The sequence below is a fragment of the Podarcis liolepis genome (genome assembly GCF_965112155.1).
Source record: "Podarcis liolepis genome assembly, chromosome: 17".
Taxonomy (NCBI): domain Eukaryota; kingdom Metazoa; phylum Chordata; class Lepidosauria; order Squamata; family Lacertidae; genus Podarcis; species Podarcis liolepis.
Genome location: NC_139571.1, coordinates 23,116,658 through 23,142,093, shown reverse-complemented (window position 1 = coordinate 23,142,093; position 25,436 = coordinate 23,116,658). Strand labels below are relative to the sequence as shown.

The window sequence follows — 25,436 nt, the reverse complement described above, 5'->3', positions numbered from 1 at the left end:
CCCTGTCCTCGCCCTCTGCACTCACACATATCCATCTGTTCTGGTGGTTCCCCCAATCCTCTGAAGGGGATTTAAGGGGGTGCCCAGAGAAAAGAGTGTGGGAGGAAGTCCTATAGCACAGATGGATGTTCTTGCAGTAACAGGACGACTTCACTGAATGAAACCTGGTGTGTGGGGAATTCTTATCTGGTCCCTTATCCTTGCACTGCCCAGGATATCAAATCTCTAGTCATATTCCCAGATTTGGACAAGTACAGAGACAAAGCAAGATATGTGGAAGGAGATTTTGTGTTGTCATGGGTGGAGTAGGATCTGTAGAAGATGACACAAGTGTAACTGAGGGCTCCTGAAGCTCTTTGTGAACCTTGACGATCAGACATCAAAAATCAATAATGTTTCTAAACTTATCATGTCACTGATGTAGGTTTGGGAGAGCAAACACCAGTTGTACGTGGCACTCTATAACCTGGCCAGATGAGACGATGACAGCAACATCTCCCCAATGATAGAAAGCTCTGATATCAGAGACAACAGAACTTCTAACCTTCCTGGTTTTATATCTTCCAAATTCTCAATATATGTACAATCATCCAAGAAAATGTTGGGGAAGGGACTGTCTTAGCATTTACTAAATATTTGTAAATGTAGAGGAAACCTGAAAAGATTATGAACATATTCCTTAAGAGTAGATAATCTACATGCCATTCCTCTTTCCACTGGCACCCCTTTTTCTATAAAAATAGCACCACACATTCCCAATTTTTTCTCCCAGCTGCAACCTAGGAACAAAACAGCAATACAGTGGTACCTCTGGTTGCGAACAAGATCTGTTCTGGAGGCCCATTTGCAACATGGAAAGCCCTCAACCTGAAGTGCCATATCTGCGCAGGTACGCGGTGTGATTTGGCGCTTGTGCGCATGCGCGAAGCATGATTTAGTGCTTTGCACATGCATGAGCGCCGAAACCCGGAAGTAACCCTTTCCGGTACTGCCGGGTTGCCGCGGGACGCAACCTGAAAAAATGTATCATGAGGTATGACTGTATCGGGGAAAGGCATTTCAGCTCAGTCTTAGGAAAAAGATGTACCCACAGAGTGGATTTTGCTGCTACTTTGCATAATGCTGGTGATGACATGTGCAAAGATGGAGTGATTCTGCTCTGTCTTCCACTGGGAGATGTATGTTCTTAGTGGGCTACAGCAGAAGTATAAAAGAAGACGAGCACTCCCATTGCATATTTATTGAACTGCTCAAAGTAGGTCTAGTCCTCGTAAAGACATAAACTGTAGAACTTTGGTTGGCTAAAACACTGTAAGGCAAAACCATAAAATGGGTCAGTTATGTTTAGCAGTCCAGTCCCATCATGTACAAATTAATAGGGCAATGGCGGTTTACTTTGTCTTCCCTTTTAAATGTTTTTATCACAGACATTGCTTAGAAAACAGATATTTTTATTTCCAAAAATAACATGTTTTGATTTACCTCTAAAAAGTGATCCCATAATAAATGAATTTGGCAGCTATATGTTCTGTTCACAGTGCTGGAACATGGTTTACAAGGCTTCTTAAATGATTCTGTGCAGATTAAACAACAAAGATAGTACTAAAGACCTGACAGCAAAGCGCCAATAGGGATTCAAAACGATGGACAATAAAGAGTTGCCAGGAAAGCGTGAAACACAGTACAATCAATAAGTGTTATTGCTCTGTTTGCAGTGATTCTTGCTTCCTATAAGACTCCCATGTGTGTGACGAAGGAAATGGGAAGGAAAATGAGCAGGTTGTTAAATATTGTTGGGGATACAACCTGCATTTTCTCAGCTGACATTTTATACCATGAGCTTTGTAAATGGAAGACCCTCTCTTTATTGCTAATTGAGGAATTCAGAATGAGGCAATATGAAAATATATTACATTGGAGTGTTAACAGGATTAAAGTGTGGGAAATGAAGCCATTGCTATTAAACTAAGTAAAGATAAGGTTTGTAGAAAAGTATAGAAAAGGAAGCCTGAAGACGGAAAGCATCGGAATGATTTATGGAGAAAAGTAATTACTAGAAAGGGCCAGGGTATAACAGCAACCAGGAGTAGCTAACATCTGCTGAGAAGACAATAACCTTTTTCATAAGTTGTGGAAATGTTGGAAGCAGGACTGAATTTGTACTGTGGCTCACAAGGGATTAGCCACAATATCTAAGGTAATAAATAAGAAATGCATCTGAACATCTATTACCACTGAGAAAACTCAGCTTGTTATAAAGGTGAGCTCTCAGGAAGCTATGTTGGTTTATGGCAAAGGCACAGTTGTCTGTCCTGACTCAGGACAGACTTGAGTCCTAGCATCCTTTTTGTTGCAAGGTGAAAGCAGGGCAGAAAAAGATGACATTTGACGTAGGCCCAGAGATCCAGAGAGGATGGACCTGGGCTGCAGTTCTTTTATTATGATTTTAAAGGCTGAAATTTAATTATAGAAATATCCATAGCAGCCAGGGTGGATAAAAACCAACTTTTTTAAAAGGAGTTTAAAAAATTCAAATAGTATTTTTAAAAAATTAAACTGGATTTGTAAAATAAAATGCTTTGGGAGGAAAAATCTTTCTAAATATAGTTTTCTATTTAAGTCACATTATAGGCCAAAGGCTATTGATCAGTAAATAAGGATTTCAAAATAACCTAGGTTTCTTAAGAGGGACTCCTACAATCTGAATGTGTAAGAATTAAATTTAAGTTGCAACAGTCTGATTTCCTTCTGTATTGTATACGTTGTTTGTAATTAAACTTTTTGTTTTGCATTAGTTTGCACAAATTACATTGTTATTCACACACAAATCTTACCACAGCTGCATGCACAAACACAAAATTCAACAGTTAACGCTTGGATGTTGATTTCAAGGTTAATGTGTAAGACTGATCATAGTCCTGACTGGACTATGTTCCCAGGCTTCTTGTCATATCACAACTTCAGTCACTTTTCGTGATAACGGTGTGAAATTTATAATAACTAGTTACCTTGGTGGAGCTGAGCTGCCAGGAATTGCTGTTAACTTCCCATTTGTGGCCAGAAAGATCTACATCAGATTCTGATCTACCACATTATTGAAAGTACAAACTTTAGTATAGATTTTTAAAAGTCGAAAATGCATTGGCACAGATGATTGGCTGGTCAATAATTCAGTCAATGTATGAGTCAAATAATACACTTTCAATAATACATTTCAATACCGAATTATATAACCACTGCCCCATTTCTGACAGACTGCTAGTTAATGTCTACTCTTGTTTTGTTTCAAGTACTCAGTTTTCAGAATATCTCACAGATTCATTGCCATTCTCTCTGGGTCAGCTACAGATAAGGTAGCTTGTTAGTCCTAGCATCCATACCTTCGATGGCACTCTGGAGTCAGCTTGCCCGTATTCATGGTCAACCCTTAAAGCTGAACTCTAAGGATTTATTTTTTAACCAAGTTGCCATAAGTACTTGACCACCATATTTCTAGAATGATGATCATATCTTTCTACACACAGGAGCCTGTCTGTACATCCAGCAGCAATAAATTTGTCAGCCATTTGTCATTCTGGCTGTGTGTATGTGATGAGTGGAAGATCAGAAATACTGTACTTTTCCATGTATAAGACAAGGTTTTTTTACTCTAAAATAGTGTTTAAAACCAGAGCTCGTCTTATACATGGAAAGTGCATGGGGAGGGACGGATGATTGGTTGCAGCTGCGAGCGATTTGGTGGGTGATTGGTGGCTGTGTCAAGGGCTGCTTTCGATTGGCTATCATTGCGGCAATTGGGCGTGCGATTGCTGGCCATTGTTGGCTTCTGCTACGCGAGCAATTGTCAGCGTTTTTCATTTGTGTTAGTGATTTTCTTCATTCCCCTCCCCCCAAAAAGCTCAACAACTTTGGGCCAGCTCCCCCCATTTATTTAAATTTGAGTCCCCTAAAATACGGGGGGGGGGTGTTACACACAGAAAAATATGGTACTTGTTTTTCGTTAAAATGAATTTTCTTTAGGCAAAGCTCTGGTGATGAATGTCAGAGTGGCAATGAGAAATGAACAATAAGGTAATTGAGACATAATACATTCACCTTGCTTTAAATCAGCCTTTCTCAACCTGTGGGTCCCCAGATGTTGTTGAACTACAAATCCCATCACCCCTAGCTAGCAAGGCCAGAGCTCAGGGATGATGGGAGTTGTAGTCCAACAACATCTGGGGACCCACAAGTTGAGAACTGCTGCTTTAAATGCTCCCCAAAATTGGGGCCAAGTTCCTTTTAACGATTTCTTCTTGGGTTATTTGGCCTCCTAAAGTAATGATCATGACCATGAAGGGTGGATTTCTGGTTATTCCCTAAGCCAGGGCTGACTGAGGGCTGCATTGACAGTCAGCCACCAAACTGAGGACCGCATGCCACATACACATATACAGTCAATGTATATGTGCGCGCACATTCACCACATATGCACATTCTTGCATGTACAGTGGTACCTGGGTTTAAGAACAGCTTAGTTTATGAACAACTTGGATTAAGAGCGCTGCAAACCTGGAAGTAGGTGTTTTGGTTTGTGAACTTTGCCTTGGAATAAGAACATGTTCCACTTCCTGTTGAGTGTGTTTCATTTGTAAATTGAGTCCCCCATTGCTATGGGAAAGCACGCCTTGGTTTAAGAACACTTTGGTTTAAAAAAGACTTCCGGGAAGGATTAAGTTTGTCAACCAAGGCCACACACACACACACACACATACACACACACACACACACACACAAACAAACATAAATACAATCTCAGATCAGAAATAAAAGAGCTCTTTGCCTGCTCCTTAGGTTTGCTGAATGCTGAGCAAATATAGAAGTTAAGGAAGAATTCAGTTAGACTTTTTAAAATGACCTCTTGTATGTGTTCAACTACAAATGCTTCTTTTTAATTTTGTTCAGGAAATTGACCTTTCCCATTTTTACCCTTAATTTTTATTTTATTTTTAAAGGAATGGGGTCACATTTTGATTTACGGCAGTGAACTGAACACGCCTTTGTCTGACTAGAATGAGCTACCGGTGTTACTGAATGCTCTAAGGGTCTCCAGTTGTGTTAAGGGAGTTTGTTAAAAAATCCAAAAACATTTGGCACAATTGGTTCGTTTCACAGGTGGACAATAGATACTATTACCAGTGCGCAAAACAGTTTCTGTAAATAGAATTAATATCCTTTGGCGGGCTGCACAAGTGGATGCAATTCCAAGTAATTTCTTTAGGGATTTAAGTCGGCAATATGCATCCATCTTAACGGTCTACACACAACAGCTTTCTGTGCTCTTTAAAGTTGTATTAGACCTTTTTCTTCCTTCCTTCCTTTACCCCTGCCTGATTTCCTTCTTTGACTAACAGTCTATGAAAAGTATGGATGTGGGGGTGATTTGCAAGAGTAATTCACAGTGGGGCAGAATTGCAGCAGCATTGCAATTTACCTGGATCGGTCAGGGAGGTAGTAAGCTTGGGACTTCATGAATAGACTCACGGAGCCATTCTGGCACTTCTGCTAGTGCATTGTTCAATTATTACAGTAGAGAAGTGAGCTTGAGAGGAGATTAATTGGCTAAAGCTATGCTGTGAAATCTTCTTCTTTGGCGATCCCTCATAGCCGAGTAAGATGGTCTTCCATAAACATGGTTTTAACCATGAGTCCGTAAGTGACTGTGGAGGCCAATTCTGGATCCACACGTCCTTTCACAGTGGGGACATTGGTTTCCGGGCGGGAGTTGATCACGGTGTGGATTTGCCAAGCGTGCCTTCCTCTTAGCACGTTTCTCCCTTGCGTCCTGAGTTTGAGTGTCTTCAAAGCCCATGACACCTTTGGTAAAGGCTGTTCTCCAGCTGGAGCGCTCGCAGGCCAGTGTTTCCCAGTTTCCAGTGTTTATACTACATTTTTTTAGATTTGCCTTGAGACAGTCTTTGAACCTATTTTGTTGACCACCAGCATTACGCTTTCCATTTTAAAGTTCAGAATAGAGTAGTTGCTTTGGAAGACGATCATCAGGCCTTCTGAATCCAGATCATTGTATCTGCAAGGCCTCAACAACATTGTATCTCCGTATCAAATGTAGGACAACAGATATATGAACTTTCCCCTCTAGTTTTGAATTTGGGAAAACTGGAAAGCAGAAACAGGATAGTTGCAATAGCAACTATCTGAATCACTGTAGAAAGCAGCTAACTAATTTCAGATGAGGAAATGTTTGCACTTAATACAGTGGTGCCCTGCAAGACGAATGCCTCGCAAGACGGAAAACTCGCTAGACGAAAAAGTTTTCCTGTTTTGGAGGTGCTTCACAAAACGAATTTCCTATGGGCTTGCTTCGCAAGACGACAATGTCTTGCGAGTTCCTGCTGGGTTTTTCCCCTCCCCCCCTTTTTCTAAGCCGCTAAGCCACTTATCAGCTGATCCGGTCAGCAGATAAGCTGCTAAAAGCCACTAATAGCGCTAATCCGCTAATCCGTCAATGGGCTTGCTTCGCAAGACAAAAAAACCGCTAGACGAAGAATCACAGAACGGATTCTTTTCGTCTTGTGAGGCACCACTGTAGTAGACTTTGCATATGAGCATCAGAGCTATGGTAAATGTCAGCTCTATTAACTTGTTGATATTTTGGCTAGAGCCAAATCAGTGTGTGCACTGCTTTATTTTCAATGTGTTCCTTTTAGTTTTCAAGTCCCAATTTTCTTATCTAATTGAAAATGGCATTACTGAGAACATTAAACAGTCAAGTCAGCACTTTGCAATATTTATTGGCCACATTATGAGGGCAGATCTTTGCATGATCCAGGAGACATTTTCTGAACTGAGTTTTAGGATAAAGGAGGCAAATAGCTAGAATGTATACTAAATTCCCAAACTTCTCTTAAGAAGCCATCATGGGTTCTTTTTATGTGTAATTTAAACCTGTACTTACAACTTTGACTACTCTGTATGGAATGCTTGAGCAGAGGTTGCAAGCAATCTTAATGACTTCTAGGATGAAAAATGATAAAGTTTCGTAATCTGACCTGGCTACCTATGTGTATTGATTTTGCAAGTGCTTCGGTTCCATTAGGTGAATTGCTGCGGTGTTTGAAAACAGGTTGTAGCAAGTCATTGCCAAGAAACGATCGTTCTCATGCACCTTCGTTAACTGCTGATATGGGGTGAAGAAAGATAACGGATATAAGATACTTTTTAGAAGGAGAAAGCTATTAAAGTGCATATCAAAGCATATCCAAAGTGGTTTTTCTTCTTCAAGCTGCTTTTTAAGTAGTGCATTGCCCTGAAGACGTAGTCTACTGAACCCTGGACACCTCCGTTTTTCTCGTACAAGTACCGTATTTTTCGCCCCATAAGACGCACTTTTTCCCCTCCAAAAATGAAGGGGAAATGTGCCTGCGTCTTATGGGGCGAATGCAGGCTTTCGCTGAAGCCTGGAGAGCGAGGGGGGTCGGTGCGCACCGACCCCTCTCGCTCTCCAGGCTTCAGGAAGCTCTGCGCAACCCTCGGGAGACCGGCTCCGAGGGTTGCGCAGAGCTGCCTACAGTCCCGGGACCAGCGCAGCTCTGCACGGCCACCGGGAGCCGGGGGAGAAGCTCCGCCCCGCTCCCGGTGGCCGCGCAGAGCTGCCTGCGGTCCTGGGACCAGCGCAGCTCTGCGCTGCCATCCGGAGTGGGGCGCTAAGCTCTGCCCCGCTCCCGGTGGCCGTGCAGAGCTGCCTGCGGTCCTGGGACCAGCGCAGCTCTGCCCGGTCACCGGGAGCTGGGGGAGAAGCTCCGCCCCGCTCCCGGTGGCCGTGCAGAGCTGCCTGCGGTCCTGGGACCAGCGCAGCTCTGCGCTGCCATCCGGAGTGGGGTGCTAAGTCCCGCCCCGCTCGGGATGGCGGCACAGAGCTGCCTGCCGTCCTGGGACTGCAGGCAGGTCTGCGGCGCCATCCCGAGCGGGGCGCCAAGTCCCGCCCTGCTCGGGATGGCGGCACAGAGCTGCCTGCCATCCCGGGACTGGTGCACTTCTCCCCATCGCCAGCCCCACAAGCTCGGGGGACAGTGGGGAGGCAGAGTGTGCCTTCCCACTGTTCCCCAACCTGGTTCTTCCAGCCCCGCACCTGGGGGGGGGGGAAATAAAATTTTTTTTCGTTATTTCCCCCCAAAAAAACTAGGTGCGTCTTATGGGCCGGAGCGTCTTATGGGGCGCAAAATACGGTATGCATGTAATGTGTTCCACCTACATGTAAACATTTGTGATGCCTGCATTTGACAAAAATGGCAAGCCATTCACTATTACAGATGGCTTGTCAATAGCTTAACATTGTTTCTTAAAACCCTGCTCCTTTTTACTTTGGACAAAATAGGTTCATAATATTGCCTGCAGTAAAATGGCTGTATTTTCAGGCCACTTTTTCTTTCTTACTATACCGGGTCGTGCAAAGATTGAGGAAGATGGGAGTGTGGAAGTCAGGAGTGCTCTTCCGTGCTTCCACCCACTGTTTAAAGTCCTATAATGTTCCAGAATGAGGCTGCAACATGATGTATTGTGGCTCTGGCGAGCATTCTGGAGTAAAATGCTGGTCATTGCTGACAGCAGTGCCAGATTTATGTATAAGCTAAACAAGCTATAGCTTAGGGTCCCACTCTCTTAGGAGTCCCGAAAAAATTTAAAGGGGAAAAAACCTAGATGTGCATTTCCAAAATATAAGATAAAAAAACCTACATACAACAGCAGTGTTTTGTGTTGTGTAGGCTCCTATGATGTAAGTCATGGGCCCTGCCTGCTAGGATGCCTACATTCTGCATATGCAAATGGCTTTAGATACCTATTAGGTCCATAAATTACCATATAGCAGATAATTCAACACACAAAAAAGTGACAATTTGTTGTTGACAAAGGACAGCTAGACATATAAATGGCTCCATTACCTTCAGGAGCTTAGGGCCTCATCAAACCTAAATCCGGCCCTGGCTGGGCAGCCACAGGTAAAATTGAGGCCACCAGCAAAGGACCCCATTTCTCCCCAGAATACCACTTGGAGTCATGCTACATGGTGATGTAGGATTCTTCCAGGCCACTATGGGTATTTATTTATTTTATTCAATAAATTTCCATACCACTCTCTATGTAGTGAGCACATTAGAACAAAATACAAATTTGCAGAACCCCTTTCAATTCTATCAAAGCCCTTTTGCCTCCAGATTTGATTCGTTTGAAAAATTCAGTAGCAACACTCACAATTCAATCCTATGCATGTCTTCTCGGAAGTAAACCCCAACGTGTTTGGTGAGGCTTAATCCCAGATAACTGGGTATAAGATTTCAGCCTTGATACTTCAAAAATTAAGCATCAGAAAAAACGGACCAGAAGATGTTTCCTTTTTCTAATCCAAGTTTGTTGTAATTATTACTGGAATAGACTGATGTTTTGGTTGGTAATGCATAGTTTCAATCCCTACACCGATAGTGAGTAAAAGAACAAATCCTATTTAGGTCTTTAAAAATGTATTTCATTCCTTTAATTGTTGTCCCTGTCATCCAGCTAACTTTGAGGGCCAACAGTATGATAGCACGTCTAATTTTTGTTCTTGTTTGGTTTCAATGTTTGGAGATCACAAATGCCATCTGCTTTAAACTGTTTTGTCAACCTTAAAATATTGATCAGTGCAATCCTGTACATGTCTACTCAGAAGCAAGGGTGTATCACTTCAGTGGGATTTACTTCCAGGTAACTGTGTATAGGATTGCACCCTAAATTAAAGGTTCGTGTAAGTAGTATTTTATTTAAGTGAATTTCTCTTTTATCATTACACCTTTGAGTTCACTGCAATTTTTACTGGAATCTCGTTTATTTGGCTACATTCATAGTATTTAAGAGCGTCAATTAAGTGTATCTTCTAAAATCATGGTGATATTTCATGAATAGTTCTACTGCATTTATCAGAGAACTGTGGAATGGAGCATTTTATATATTTGGATAATATATATATATATAGAATTCTGAATTAATTTGATATTATGGGTAAATTAATTTGATATTTGGATGTGTATGGTTGGATGCAGATCCACCTTTCCACAAATGAAATTACTTCTTCTGGTGGAAGAAGCTCTAACTGACTACTGTCTCCTTGAGGAAGGAGGGGAGGCAATTTAACCAGTCAACTCTTTCTTACAACGCTTCAGAAGGTCCTCTAATTCTCAAGAGAAATGGTTTTTAAAACCCTTCTTCCCTTCTGTTAGAGTGAAACCCTGCTCAAGGAATTGAACCCACAGAATTGTGATTTAACTTTATGCTGGCAATATGCATGTTATATCAATAAATTTCAGATGATGAGAAGTTTTCATGCCCAAGATATGCAAAGGTGGTTCTACTGGAGAGTAAAGAGGTTTTTTTTTACAGATTACTCCACATGGGAGCATCATGTAACTGAAGCAATATAAACACACTGTTCCCTTTATGCAGGCCTCATCTTATGTTTGGTTTTTTTGCAGAGGTTACTATATAGTAATTGTGCCTTTGATAAAGAAGTCTGATGGAAAATTCATGAAACCACGAGAGAGCCCAGACGAAATGGAATTAGACGAGGTACCGTGTGCTTATTTTAGCTCTTTTTTCCCTGTAAAATTGTTTGTGATAGAAACAGCCTTAATGATTGTGTCCAATTAATGTACCCATGTCAGCAAATTTGACTTTAAAAAAAAAAAAAATCTTATCATTTTGTATTGGAGTTTGCCTCTGGGGACAGAAACAAAAAGCTAATTACTTAAATTAAAAGACATTAAGTTGCAATGAGGCACACACACTGTCTGATCTTTGTTGGCATTAATATTTTATTCCTTGCCGATTATAAGACGTAATGCAGTAGGTGAAATGAGTTGTCAGCAAAAACTTAATCACCATTGATATGAACTCCAATAAAGGTCTGGTTCGTTTAATGGGGTGTTTGCCAAAGCTGAATCACATGCTAAATTGCCATTTGCTCTGCAGTTTAACATTTGACCTACCTCTCAGTTCTCTTTACTTGATTCTCCCGTGCTGGTATATGTCTGTCTCATGTTCGTTTTCCTCTATGCTCCAAGATTAGGCACAATGAGAGAGACACCTTACATATTCACCGAATAGCACTGTAATAACTGGGCTGTTAATTAACATATATTTACCTGTCAGTTTCTATCTTGCTTGTGGGCGAATTACTCCATTAATTTCAAAACATCCCATTATTTTGACACATATGGCATTTTGAATTGATTGAATTTTTTATTTTATTTTTTTTAAACAAAACCTTCTTCTCGTTCAGTGTATTAGTTAATAGAGAGATGAGTAAAGTCTATACTTGAAAATTGCAATCCTGTCTGAAGATGTGTGCGGAAGTACTTTATATAACACACCTTCAGACTCAAATTCAGGTGGGCACAACTGAATTTGGAAATCCCCAGTTATTTTGGGAACAACCAATTGTGATTCTCAGATTGCATTTTTACATGGTCTCAGACCTAAGAGGAAAGGACATCTGTGCGATAGGTAGACATCAACAACACTGAACTACTTGCAAAGTAACCTTGGATGACTTCCCTGTGATGAACTGGCATAGCATGCTTGAGCGTTCATATGAATTCAGCACATTCAGATGCAGGGAGTCTGGGTCAGAAAGTGGAAGGAAAGGTCTTCAGCAGATACTGGCCCCTTTCTGTTAACAGTGGTACTTGTTAGTTTGGCATAGAGAGCTTAATCTGCCTAGTAGAGTTTGCATTATCAATGCTGAAGTTCCTGAGGACCAACCTACACATCCCTCTTAATGTATATAATATGTAGCTACATCTTCGGTTTTTCCTTAATTAATTAGGTGGAGAGTGGAGTGTTGTCTGGCCACAGCAGGCAGGGAAGCTGTTCCCTCCCCAGCTGTGATCGAAGTGGAATTTAATCCTGTGCACAGCTAGAGAGCTTAGTAAAAGGTGAAAGATTTCTAAGATCTGAGGAGAAGCCATAGGTGTGGCACATAGCTATTAATGATAAATTAGCATGTGCTATTAAGGTAAGAGGGGACGCAGGTGGCGCTGTGGGGTAAACCACAGAGCCTAAGACTTGTCGATCAGAAGGTCGGCGGTTCAAATTCCTGCGACGGGGTGAGCTCCCGTTGCTCAGTCCCTGCTCCTGCCAACCTAGCAGTTTGAAAGCACGTCAATGTGCAAGTAGATAAATAGGTACCGCTCCGGCGGGAAGGTAAACAGTGTTTCCGTGCGCTGCTCTGGTTCGCCAGAAGTGGCTTAGTCATGCTGGCCACATGACCTGGAAGCTGTATGCCAGCTCCCTCAGCCAATAAAGCGAGATGAGCTCTGCAACCCCAGAGTCAGCCACGACTGGACCTAATGGTCAGGCGTCCCTTTACCTTTATTAAAGTAAGACAGAATATGCAGGAGAAATGATTTTGAGGAGATGTGGGAGGTATTTATAGAATTTGTGCTGTTGAAATGGAAAGGGGTCAAACCATCACAAGAGGTGTTGAAATTTTGGGAGGTTGGATAGTTACAATGGAATGGTCTCGGGGGTGGGATGTACATTTTTACTTTTATTTATTTATTTATTATTACTTTGTCAAAATGAAAAATGCTACATACAACACTGGACAAGTCTCCTGTTGCAGGTTCAACTACAAAATCTTTTTGGGGTGCTGATACCTCAGCAGCATTCAAAGGAAGTCTCCACGTTCTAGACATCGGTAGGGTTGCAACATGGGCACCCACCCACACATTCATCAAAATTATAAAGTGGATACGGTGCTTAAAACTTAGTAGTCACAGAATTCCCTTCCTTACTCCAATGGGTGCTGTTCAAAGGGCTTTTACCTTGGCCCACTGTCAGGCTCTCCCTTCAGCAATTCAAGAAGGCCACTATAGGAAGATACCATATGAGGAAAGGAAATACCCATGTGCCCTGGGCAGCAGGAAACAGCGGGACATGCCCTTCTTCATTGCCAGTATTATATAGACATTTGAGCCAGGTTTATCCAGCCCATTCTATATAAATTCCCAGGGCAGAACAACACAACATCTCCTTATTACTACAGGATGAAAGCCCAGTCTGTGGAATTCTTTCCCCAGGGAAGTTTGCCTGGCACCTTCACTTTACACCTTTAGGCACCAGGCAAAAATGTTCCTTTTCAATCAGCCTTTGCCTGACTTGATCTTCTGTACATCCTATACCCTTTTTAAAATGCTGGCTCTTTGGGAGTTTTTTTAATTGGGTTGTTGGTTTTGTTTGGATTTTATGTATTTGATATTTTATGTGAACCGCCCTGAGACCTTCAGGTATAGGGTGATATAGAAATTAAATAAATAAAAATAATAATTAGTAAATTCCTACTCAGGTCATCTTAGTTATCTGAAAATTCATTATCACGTGTGAGGTATTCTCGTTCTGTGTTATAATACAGTATCTTCTTGGGTCCCTGTCCTTGTGTCATCATTATTTTTTTTTGTATCGAGTGTGGTTTATGGACTCGAGGGATCGATGGGGTCTCCTTAGTGCTGTCAATATGATCTGTACAGCAGCATGGTCCCTCTCTGTGGAAGAGGAGGCGATAGTCTTCAAAGCCTATACCAGGCATCCCCAAACTTAGCCCTTCAGATGTTTTGGGACTACAACTCCCATCATCCCTACCTAACAGGACCAGTGGTCAGGGATGCTGAGAATTGTAGTCCAAAAAAAATCTGGAGGGCCGTGTTTGGGGATGCCTGGCCTATACCTTGCCTATATACTCCCCCAGCTGGAGGAACCATCCTGTTAACTGATTGTCCTCCAGTCTATTCTTCAAATAGAAATTCATAGTAACACCAATTTCCATTTTCTTCACAAACAACAACAACAAAACCCTAAGGAGCTTACTCTCTTTGAATTGCCCTAACAAAAATATAGTCCAGCCTCATTTCATGCACAATGTCTACACAGATTTCCTCAGGACTCAATAGAACCCATTGGTCATTGTTATGAAGAATGGGAGGTCTCTGTATTTCTCTTAAGCCATTAGCCAACTCCATGACTTTCGGCTGTGTTTTGCTTGTACTAACAACATTCAGTATGTGCAGACTGCTTGCTTTAATGTGGTTTCTTCTTTTTAATGACCTGGAGTTGTCTAGAGAGGCAAAAAGCAGCTAAACTCAGTTTTAGTTGCCATCAAACACAGGGGAACAATTAAAAATTCAACAGTCCAGTAACGGGACACAGAGCATTTTTAACTTGCAATACTACACAGTCCATTTCAGCAAAATTAACAGATTCCAGTCTGAATTCTGTAGTTGACATTGACCTTTCTCGCCATTAAGTTCTTTGGGTCTGTGCTGCTGCTGCTGCCGCTTTCCATAACAAAGGGTCATTTTAATCATCGTGCAAGTTGTGGTGCATTAATCTGTATAATAGTTTGATAAAGGACATTTATTAAATTCAGAAACATTTGGGGCAGGATGGGTTCTTTTCCATTTTTTACAGATACAATTGAGACCACATTGTAGAATTAATGGTGGAAGAAATAAGATATGCATTGACTGGAAAATGAAAATTGTTTCTGATCGAGAGCTGAAGCCCTTCATATATCTTTCAGAATTGCTTCCAATAGTAACTCACGAGGGGACGGAAAACATCTCCAAAGTGAGCTACTCTTCATGCAGCGACTCTGAAGTTTCTGATACTTTAGATTTTTTAAAGCTTCTAAGAGAACTCCGTGTTTTAAGTTGTGCACGTTAATATTGTGCTCATGGAATGCCTATACAAATATTATCAATGCAGGTGTTCCAGCTTTGCAGCGGTGATACATTTATCCATAACAATGAAGTATCAGGAAACACAGTGACTTCAGGGTTGTCTCTGTAGGAAGAATTAGCCTTAGATTAGATTTTGCCCTTAAACTCCTTGCCTCTGAAATTGCCAAAATTTCAGTCACTTTTCATGGAGAACGCAGATTGTTTCATGGTCACATTGTCATAGTTAATTGTTTCCTGTGTTGTCCTGCTGCATGTTTTGTGACTTTTTATCATTAGTATTTTTCAATAAAGCACAATTGCAGCTCTATCCTGTCCTGTGTGTGAACACATAAAAGGCTATCGAGGCCTCAAATGGTCCTTGTGCTTAAACATTTTTCTTTATTCTCAGTCCATGCACTTTTTAATGCTTCTTGTTGGTTGCTGCTAGGAAATTAGTGATGAATAGCCTTTCTTAATTACCTCGGTGTCAGTTTCTGTATCCGCAGAGGAGACGATCTTTGATCACTTGTTTCTTCTCATTTTTCTCTCAGTTGTTTATAGCACAACAGTATTATTTTGCGATTTGAAAGAAGTAAGAGGACACCAGTAATTAACATGAACAAGCACTGGCAAAATTAAGAAGCTATTCATCATTAATCCCTACCTCCCCCACACCCCCACCCAGTTCAGCAGGAAGGAATTAGAGATCTTCAGGCAGGAAACCTTTAGTTAACATTGGGAAGGGTATTTGCTGAATGGTACTTCTCACAGTGTTGGCACTGATATAAGTATTGATGACTGATATAGTGGTATATGTGAAAAGGACCTAGGGTGTCTTGGCTGACACAAGCTTAACATGAGTGAAGAGTGTTATGCAGCAGGAAAAAAGCTAATGCTATTCTAGGCTGCATCAACAGAAGTATAGTGTTTAGATCAAGGGAAGTAATAGTACCATTCTATTCTGCCTTGCTAAGACCGCACCTGGAATACTGTGTCCAATTCTAGGCACTGTAATTTAAGAAGGATGCTAACAAGCTGGAACATGTGCAGTGGTGCCTGTCACTTGAAAGGTGCCCAAGTGCAGCTCCAGCTGAAAAAAAGCTCTGCCCACTGGGTATATAAAGGGCAAGGTGGCCTCTCAAGTAACCTTTAGGCATCTTCTATCATATGCAGTGTCCAACATCTGGAACAGAGTATGGAGAAATAAACTAAAAGAAAGTAACATGAGCCCAGAATGGCCATTATTTCAACAATAATGTAGCAAACCTCACACATAAATGCTATCTGCACAGCTGAAGAGAACCAACGCCCTCTCTGACCACTAACATTTTGCATTACGAAAGTCTGGCTCTTGAGAACATACTTCCAGGGCAGACATAGGCAAACTCGGCCCTCCAGATGTTTTGGGACTACAACTCCCATCATCCCTAGCTAACAGGACCAGTTGTCAGGGATGATGGGAGTTGTAGTCCCAAAACATCTGGAGGCCCGAGTTTTCCTATGCCTGTTCCAAGGTGTACCTCCAACAACAACTTCCAAAAGCAGGTGATGATACAATTTACCCAATGAGGCCTAGAAAACTTAAGGAAGGGTGCTGATGAATCTGTAGTAAAAGCTTTAGAAGATGCTTAAGAATGTTTACATTTGTACACACTATAAACCAATTTCAACTAAGAGAGAGAGAGAGAGAGAGAGAGAGAGAGAGAGAGAGAGAGAGAGAGAAGTGTCTTTTCCTTTCATATGTTGTTCAAATTGAATTCACTAAGCACTGGAAGTCCCACCATCCCAGCCTAGTGCATGTTATTATTCTGTGAACCAACCATGAAGATGGTATTATTTCATGTAAGACTCTCTCAGCAGAGTCAACTAATGCCACTAACTTTTATGCTAAATGCCATTTATACATTTATTTTCTGCAAAAGGGTGCGTGTGGCATCTAAATATTGCATTTTGTGCCTTTTGTAAGTTCTGCCTAGCTTTATTTTCTAAGTACATTGCATTTAAACTTTCTTCAGCTGAAATCCTAATATTAACATGAAAATGCCTTTGCTAAATAATATTAAAATGCATTTCTAAATGTTGTGAAATCTGCAAGAAGAATGTATTACAAGAATCTGCAAGAGTATTACAAAAAAAATACACAAGAATAAGAACATATTATGGACAGGATCTGGAAGGTATTTGGGAACAGATTTTGATGACTTCATTGCTTTTCAAATTAACCTTGATCGGGAGAGGGAAAAGCATCTCAAGGGACGCACATGATGCTAATGATATATGACAACAGCATCATCTATAACTAAAATATGAATGAAGGAAGGGGTGCACTTCAGGTCTATTCATTCATGTGATTTAGGGTGAAATCTTCCTCCTCTCTTACTTACGCTAGTGCAGAGACATACACATGTAATCACAAATCTTGATTTCCAAATGAAAACCAATTTCTCAGTTCTTTTGGCACGGGCAAAAATAAATATTTTGTACAGTTGTCCCTTTACAAAATTTTACTCCTTTGATTCTAGAGACCAGACTTATATGTAACTTCAGCTTCCGCAGTTAAGGACAAATGTAAACGTCTTTTTCTACAATACAATTTTCTGTACTGTCCTGAACCTAAGCATACCCGGAGGCGAGTCCTGATAGTGCACACAGTCCCAAGGGCAACACCAGAGAGTAGTCAGACAGACCAAATGGTCAAAAACTGGTCCAGGTATGATATAACAAGCAAGGTCAAACTCTTGCCTCCAGGGTTGGGACCTGGGGTTCGTCCTGAATTCACAGGCCGGTGGAGTTCCTGAAGCAGCCAAGCTGTGCTCCATCGATGGAGAAAGTTGAGCAGACACAGAGTCTCTGCCTTGCTTCCCTTCTATCCTTCGCAAGCTTGATTGATGCACCTTGATTGATTGTTCCAGCTGAGTAGCTGTGTCTCTCCACTTAACAAAGCGGGTGGCCCTCACCTGCCCTGAGCCTAATCTAGCTGAGGGACCACAACATCCTAATGAGTCCCATGATCCCCACCTGGCCCCTGGTGAGCTGGGCTGTGTTCCTTTACCTGTCTCAGTCTCCTGGAGTGCACTTCTCCCTGTTCCTGACACCTCAGAGCTTTCCATGTCTGTGAAGATGGGGAAACCTCTGGTTCTGATGATGTGTTCCCTCCTCTGTCTCCCCTGAACTGTTGGCTGGCCCTGCAAGGTCCTCTGATGTCCCGTGAGTTCCTCCTAAATCTCCAACCTCCCCTTCCCCATATTCAGCTAGTCCTGGTGTGTACCAGTTGTTGCTACACCCCTCACCATGATCTTCTTCCATTTCCTCTGTGCCATTGCCAATCCATGGCATGTTCTTAGAAGGTCATACACACTCTTCTTACTAGAAGCTTACTAGCATAGCTTTTAAACATTTTTGCTAACTGAATACTTATTTCATTCCTATACCTGTTCACTGGTATTGACATTCTGCAGCATAGACATAATGTCAATTTGTGGCATTAATAGTTAGTTAAACACAATGTGTGCTGGGCCTAGGGGTAACCCATGAAACGCGGTCCAGGACCGGTCCAGAATCCAAAGGTTTCGCTGGGAGTCAGTCCAACAGGGCCAAGGCAGGACACGAGGCAGGCAACCAGGCAAGGGCAGGTACAGGATCTCAGACAGGATTTGACATGCAATGTTGCTCCCGGGACGCGGGTGGCGCTGTGGGTAAAACCTCAGTGCCTAGGACTTGCCGATCGCATGGTTGGTGGTTCGAATCCCCGCGGCGGGGTGAGCTCCTGTCTTTCAGTCCCAGCTCCTGCCCACCTAGCAGTTTGAAAGCACCCCTAAGTGCAAGTAGATAAATAGGTACCGCTTTATAGCGGAAAGGTAAACGGCGTTTCCGTGTGCTGCTCTGGTGCTGGCTCGCCAGAGCAGCTTCGTCACGCTGGCCACATGACCCGGAAGTGTCTCCGGACAGTGCTGGCCCCCGACCTCTTAAGTGAGATGGGCACACAACCCTAGAGTCGGACACGACTGGCCGGTATGGGCAGGGGTACCTTTACCTTTTAATGTTGCTCCCACAACCTGGGGTGGGGTCCAACAGCCTTTTATCTTTGTCAGGGTAGTGGCCGGTCCTGATCCCCCAACGACTCACCTCCCTGTTTTGCCCGAAGGCGAGCACTCCTCCTGCGAGTACAAAGGTCCTAATTCAGGACCGGCCGCATCTGTGGCTTCTTTGGGAGCCTGCAGACACTCGTCTGTGCAATAAGCCAAGGTTTGGTTTAGCATGATGCGTTAAACAAGCACTAAGCTAACTGCATAAATGGTGTAACTTTTTAAACAGTTAATAACAGTTAATTTTTCTTATTTAAAAAAGTTTTTGGGTGTGGGTTGACTTGCAGTCTGTTGATGTCGTAATGAGTTATGTGCCCTAGATCGCTTACCTTTTTTCTGTACTGGCTGTAGCATTTAAAAAATATTTTGCTTCAATTTTGCAATAAAAAAACATTAACTTGATAAAAAAGTGTCTTATTGTTGACCATCATTTGACATGTGATGGGGGGGATGGTAATACTCATATCTCAAATGCCTCATAGTCTTTATTTTTTGTGTGTTTTCCTTTAAAAAGAATTGGTGTGGACAACAATATCAGTAACTAAAAATTCATTTTTAAAAATCTGATGTTGACATCCTCTTCTTGCTAAGAATAAAGAGTATATATGAGATTTACATATATAAATGAGATGTACAACTATGCTATGCATTTTCACTCAGTAGTAAGCCCATTGAATTGAATGGTACCTACTCCTAGCTAAGTGTAACAGAGGTTTTTCCTGAACTGAGAATGAGGCTGCAAGTTGTGTGGAACTCTAAAGAGGCGTACTACTTAATATAAAAGTGCTGGCATTATTGTAATTTATAGCACACTCCTGTACATTTCTATTCTGAAGCAAGCCTCCTGGGACTTACTCCCAGATAACTGTAACTGAGGTTGTCATGAAATGACACTGAATTTTATTTTTTGTAGTTCCTAGGACTTAATACATTTTTTAAAAAATCAGCCTGTCAATAAGTTACATTAATCTTGTTTACAGTTATCTTTCTGTTTTCTCCCTTTTCTCTCTCTTTTTCCTCTCCTACCCCAAAGCTACTTAAAGAGATAGCACGAAAACGCCGAAGTATTCGTTTGGGGAGGGAAGCAGATTTAAAGCCATATATTGCAGCACACTTTGAAGTTCTTCCTACTGAGTTCACCCTGGGGGATAAGAAACAGTATGGTGGTTTTGAAAACAAGCAGCTCCAAAACGGCCAAGAATATGTTGTCTTTATTTTAGCTGTTATGGAACACTCGGAATCCGTAAGTTGACTGCAAGTTTTATGTTGTTCCTAAAAATGTATCTCTCCGATGCCTCCATAGCATTCGAGCAAACGCTTGACATTTCTGTTCCTTTCATAATATTAATTGCATATTGTGGGAAGTGGTGCTTTGGCTTCACTTATTTGTTGTTGTTTTTTAATAAAATATTTATTGAGATTTTACACAAAAGAAAATCAGTGTGATACAAAATACAAAACAAACTGGTAGTTTAAAAAGTAGGAAAAGAAGAAAAAAGAAAGAAAGAAAGAAATATATTAAAAAAGAAATAATCCATTTTTCAATATCTTTAGGTTCATTTGCTTATTTCCTTGACCTCCTCACACCTCCCCTTTTTGTATTCCCGTTTACAAAGTCCTTTCAGCAAATCCTTACCCTCTTTCATTTATCTTTACTCTATATTCTCAACCTATTATAACTATATATTTTCATCCATATAACTATCTATATTTACATATTCTTATTAGCCTTAATACCAAAACCACTTATTTTCAGTCCAACATCATTTTAACATTCATTAATTTTACAGTATTTCTGCAGATAGTCTTTGAATTTCTTCCAGTCTTCTTCCACCATTTCTTCTCCCTGGTGTCGGATTCTGCCTTCACTTATTTGAATGACTTCTCCAGTTTTGGATAAGTCTCTCTACATAAAAGTAAATATCCTTTACACATACCCAGCAATGTGGATAAGTTCAGTGCACAATTGCCCAGTGACTAAATAGCCTTATGAATTGCCTTTATGACAATATGCACATACCAGATATATGTGATTGCTTCCACCCTCACCCTTCCTTGCACACATGCAGGGCCGGATTTAGGTTTGATGAGGCCCTAAGCTCCTGAAGGTAATGGGGCCCTTTATATGTCCAGCTGTCCTTTGTCCACAACAAATTGTCCCTGTTTTTTTGTGTTGAATGTGTGCTATATGGTAATTTATGGACCTAATAGGTATCTAAAGCAAAATCGCCAGTCCATGCAGAATGTAGGCACCCTATATATAGAAATGAGCAAACCAGTGATATTTTAGGGAGCAGGCTAGCAGGTGGGGCCCATTACTTACATCATAGGAGCCTACACAACACAAAACACTGTTGCTGTATGTAGGTTTTCTTTTATTTGTTTTTTATCTTATAGTTCGGAAATGTACATCCACGTTTTTTCCCTTTAAGTTTTTTAGGGGCCCCCAAGAGAGTGGGGCCCTAAGCTTGTTTAGCTTATACGTAAATCTGGCACTGCACATATGTATGTAAAAGGTTAACGGTTATGCATTATCAGGGGATTCAACAGGATTTTCTGCGTTCAGTAAACTGTCTGTGGGCTGGACCTTCTGAAATACTTGCAAAAGGGCAGACACATCTGCATAAAATTTGCATAGACTTGTGTCTTGTGCAAATTTCTGCCCTCTTTTGCAGATGTAGTGGAGGGCCTCAGAACAAATTGGGGAACACACATGTAATAAAATGTATGAGAGACAGAACGGGTGAAGCTTTCCCCATAATTTTATTGCCATAGTAGAAATGGCTTATGCTGTTGAATTTCTGCCTGTTCCACAACTGTTAAAGGCACAAGAACCCCAGTTCCACACACACACACACACACACACACACACACAGTGCAAATGCAAAACCATAGCCTGGGCTAAATTGAAGCTGCATTAAACACAAAGAGACTTACTTCTGAGTAGGCATGTATACCATTGTACTGTAAGTTAACTACACAGTGCATTCTTATTGAGTGCCTGGTTTTAGCTCCTCTACAGCAGAAGACACATCTCAACCTATTTGCAAAGTTTTCACATTTTGCATTTGCTGTGCGATTGGGGTTGGATCCTTTAACATCCACTCGCACTTATTGCGTTTTAGTACTTGCACAAAATAAGTTACAATATGACCTTGAACCCACTGCAGGAAAGATGCAGCCTAGTTGCTGGGGGGGGGGATGAAGATAAAACTAGAGAGATTCCAAGGACCAGAAAATGAGGCAGAAGCAGGGGATCTGCACTAAAGGGAGGGCAAAACAGCAGATCTTTAGAACCCCAGGGATTCTTATCACTTTCCAAACAACTCACTCATCAATCACAGCTCTGACTTCACTCATTAGTTAAACACCCTGAAAGGCAGAAGAAGCCATATTGCAGAAATCGCTTCGAATGGAAGTTGCAGGTTTTGTTTCATAACTTCCTTTCAAGGAGGGCTAGAGGCTTGGGGTTTTTTAAAAATAAAAAAAATGAAAGCTCAGAGTGTGGGTACGCTGGTGGTTGTGTGCCAAGCACATGAGTATCACCTGTTCCAGGTGTTTATGACCCTTGGCGGGTGCCAAGGAGACCAAACTGCACATTGACTTGGCTCACATTTCTGGGTATGTTGAATCACTATCAACATCTTAACCATCACTGTTCATATCCTGTGCAAGTCATAAGGTTTGCTTCTTGAAATCTCTGATCGGTGTTACTGAGGCGTGAGCTTCGCAGTGGAGTCTTATCATGCCTCTGAAAGAAGGCTTTTCTTGCCGCGAGACATATTGCTCAGTCAGTGGTGCTCATTGCCAAACATCTTTGGAAAAGAGGGAACTAATCAAGGACATGCACAGCTAGTTTCTTTAATTATAGTAATTTGCCACTGACTTTATCAGTGAAATGTAGCAGAGTTGGAAAATAATGTAACAAAAAGGAGAATTCCTGAGGTGATCTAAATAATGAGTTGTGCTTTCCCTCTTATGCAATCCATCTCTTTCTTATGTCCCTTTTATGCTTGAGCTGTTTTAACTGCATGTAATACAGTTTTAAAAAATAATTAAGCACAAATGGAAAGAGGATTGTGGGAAGGTGTAGCAGCAGACATTAACATTTTTACATACAAGTGTCTTCCTAATTGGCTCTTAAACCTGTCATGTGTGTGTGCTGGGCTGAGCCTATTGAGATTAATTAATTCTAGTCAAAGACTTGTTTCCTGGTGGGGGTTTTTCTGTGAGTTTTGTCTAAGTGCAAGAGGGGCTTTTGTTTAGTCTACTTTAGTTTATGCTTATACAATGCACTTATTTGGTTTCCCTTTTCTACTTTTATCTTGAAACTGGCCCAAAGCTTTGAATAAAAGCTTTGAGTGTGAAATAAAGAAAGCCCAATACACCCAGCTTCAGTTGATAAAAACCTATTTTTTAGAGTATTTTTGGAAAATGGTACTGTACTGTTAAATACGAATCTTATTTCCCTCTAGACCATGTATGCAACCAGCCCATATTCTGAAACGGTTGTATCAGTGGATCTTAACCCCCAGCCAATTACAGATGAAGAAGAAGGCTTGATTTGGGTTGTAGGACCAGTTCTTGCAGTTGTGTTTATCATCTGTATTGTTATAGCTATACTCCTTTACAAAAGGTAAGTTTACAAAATAGTTTATAGTTTAGATATGTTAGTCATTCCTGGGGTAGAAAGAAATGTGATTCCTTTTACAGATGCCTTTCTCTTCAGTTTCATCAGTTACGGATACCTTTCTCATCCGAGCTGTTATGTCTCGGATACGCAAAATCCTTCTATTACAAGCCTTGGTTTTTTAGGTGCATTTGGCTGCGTATAGACTTCTGAGAGGCCTGGAAGTCTTTCCTAGATCTCTGTAGAGATGCAAAATAGAAATAGGAAGCAATAATTTCACAAGGTTGATTTGCTCCATTGGCAGTGTAACCCTTCTGTTAGAACCAAAGGCTAGGTGAGAAAGTTTAGGGATTGTTTTCTTTCTACCATGTCTACTGGAAACGTGATACACCAGCTTATCTGGGCAAAAGCTTCCATGCACACACATCATTCAAGAGGTAGCAAGAACTAAAGTATTTCCTCAAATGCAAAGAATGGAACCATACTATAAATAACTGGTAGTTTAATAAAACTCAACCAGTGGATACTGTCCAGTTCTAAGGAAACTTTATCCCAAAGTCTAGGTTCGCAGCTAAATATGTATGTTTTGAATGAGTTTTATTCACCATTCTGGGGATGAACTTAATTCCAAATACTGTGTCCTATTTTCCTAGTGACCTCCAAGTGGTGGGCATTGCTCTTGTTAGGATACAGTTGGTCAATTCACAGCAACAATCCAATATCCTGATGCCCAGCCATAAACCACAATAAATAAATTCAGCAAAGATGCTAGGAAGATGACCGCATGCTAAATGTGCTCAAGATTCAGGTAGCTGTGTTGGTCTGACACAGTTGAAATAAATTTAAAAATTTAAAAAATTGTCCAGTAGCACCTTAGAGACCAACTAAGTTTGTTTTGGGTATAAGCTTTCGTGTGCTTATATGAAAGCTTATACCCAGAATAACTTAGTTGGTCTCTAAGGTGCTACTGGACAATTTTTTAAAATATGCTCAGTTACTGATACAGAAAAAGAGTAGCAGTAGCTCCTCCTTTCAGAAGTCAGATCAGGCAAAGATGTATCCATCAGCTTTTTCACAAAAGGTAAACTCATTATCAACTACAGCAACTCTCCAGCCCCCAAGCCTGTCCTGTTAGGCTCCACCCATAAGATTTCTCTTCTTCTACCAGCTGGGCTTCAGAATCTTTCCACCCATATTCCAGAATCATCCAAAGTTAAGGCAACTAGTCCCAGCCCAGTATGCAATGATGTTGAAAAATGGAGTGTTTTTATTTGTTGTTTTATTATGGATTTTTGTAAGCCACCCTGAAAGCTGGTGTTGAAAGGGGGCATATAAATGTTTTAATAATACTGATAAATTTGCAAAATAAATAATTTCTTTCTCTGATACTTGTGGCATTGCTGTAAGTACTACAAGTACAATTCAGCCATGCAAATCTAGTCCTTTGTAAGCCTGCTTGGAAGTAAGTTACACTGGGTTTGGCGAAGCTTGCTCCCATGTAATCCGGTATAGATTTGCAGCCGTCCTGTACTGTACCTACATTTCAAAAATATCTGCATCTAAATTGGCATCAAATGTGCAGATAAAGTGTTCATGCATTCAGTTCTGCAGGCCATGTTTGAGTCATACTACTGAGTGGTTGCATCTTCCTAAGTGTTTCCACCAACCTCTCCCATTGTCACTTAATGATGAGTCAAGCCATAACCATACAATACCTCCAGTTTAAAGCACTAAATGAACTTGAATGGTGGGAACCTGGCAACATCCCCTGGCCTTAGCCAAGCCGGCAGAAACAGAGAAAATTCACCAAGGAGAAGGCAACAAGCTCCAGTACTTCTGGCAAACAGATGTTTATGGAGCTGAATGTGGTTTTTTGGAGAAGTCTCCTTCACCAGGAGCTGTAGACAAAACACAATTAAAAGAACGGTAATGCTTAAGGGACAATATTGTTATTAATGCAACAAAACATGCAAAACC

The 25,436-nt window shown here is 41.2% G+C and overlaps 1 protein-coding gene across 41 annotated transcripts in view; it reads left to right on the top strand.

Annotated features, from left to right (window-relative positions):
* Nucleotides 1–25,436, top strand: part of PTPRD (protein tyrosine phosphatase receptor type D) — a 1,139,460-nt gene that overhangs the window by 1,003,401 nt on the left and 110,623 nt on the right. For all 41 annotated transcript variants that reach the window (XM_083482170.1, XM_083482159.1, XM_083482163.1 and 38 more), the window contains 3 exons: nt 10,503–10,596; nt 19,863–20,072; nt 23,305–23,465. In XM_083482170.1, the coding sequence (XP_083338296.1) occupies nt 10,503–10,596; nt 19,863–20,072; nt 23,305–23,465 (465 nt within the window). The remainder of the gene's footprint in view (nt 1–10,502; nt 10,597–19,862; nt 20,073–23,304; nt 23,466–25,436) is intronic.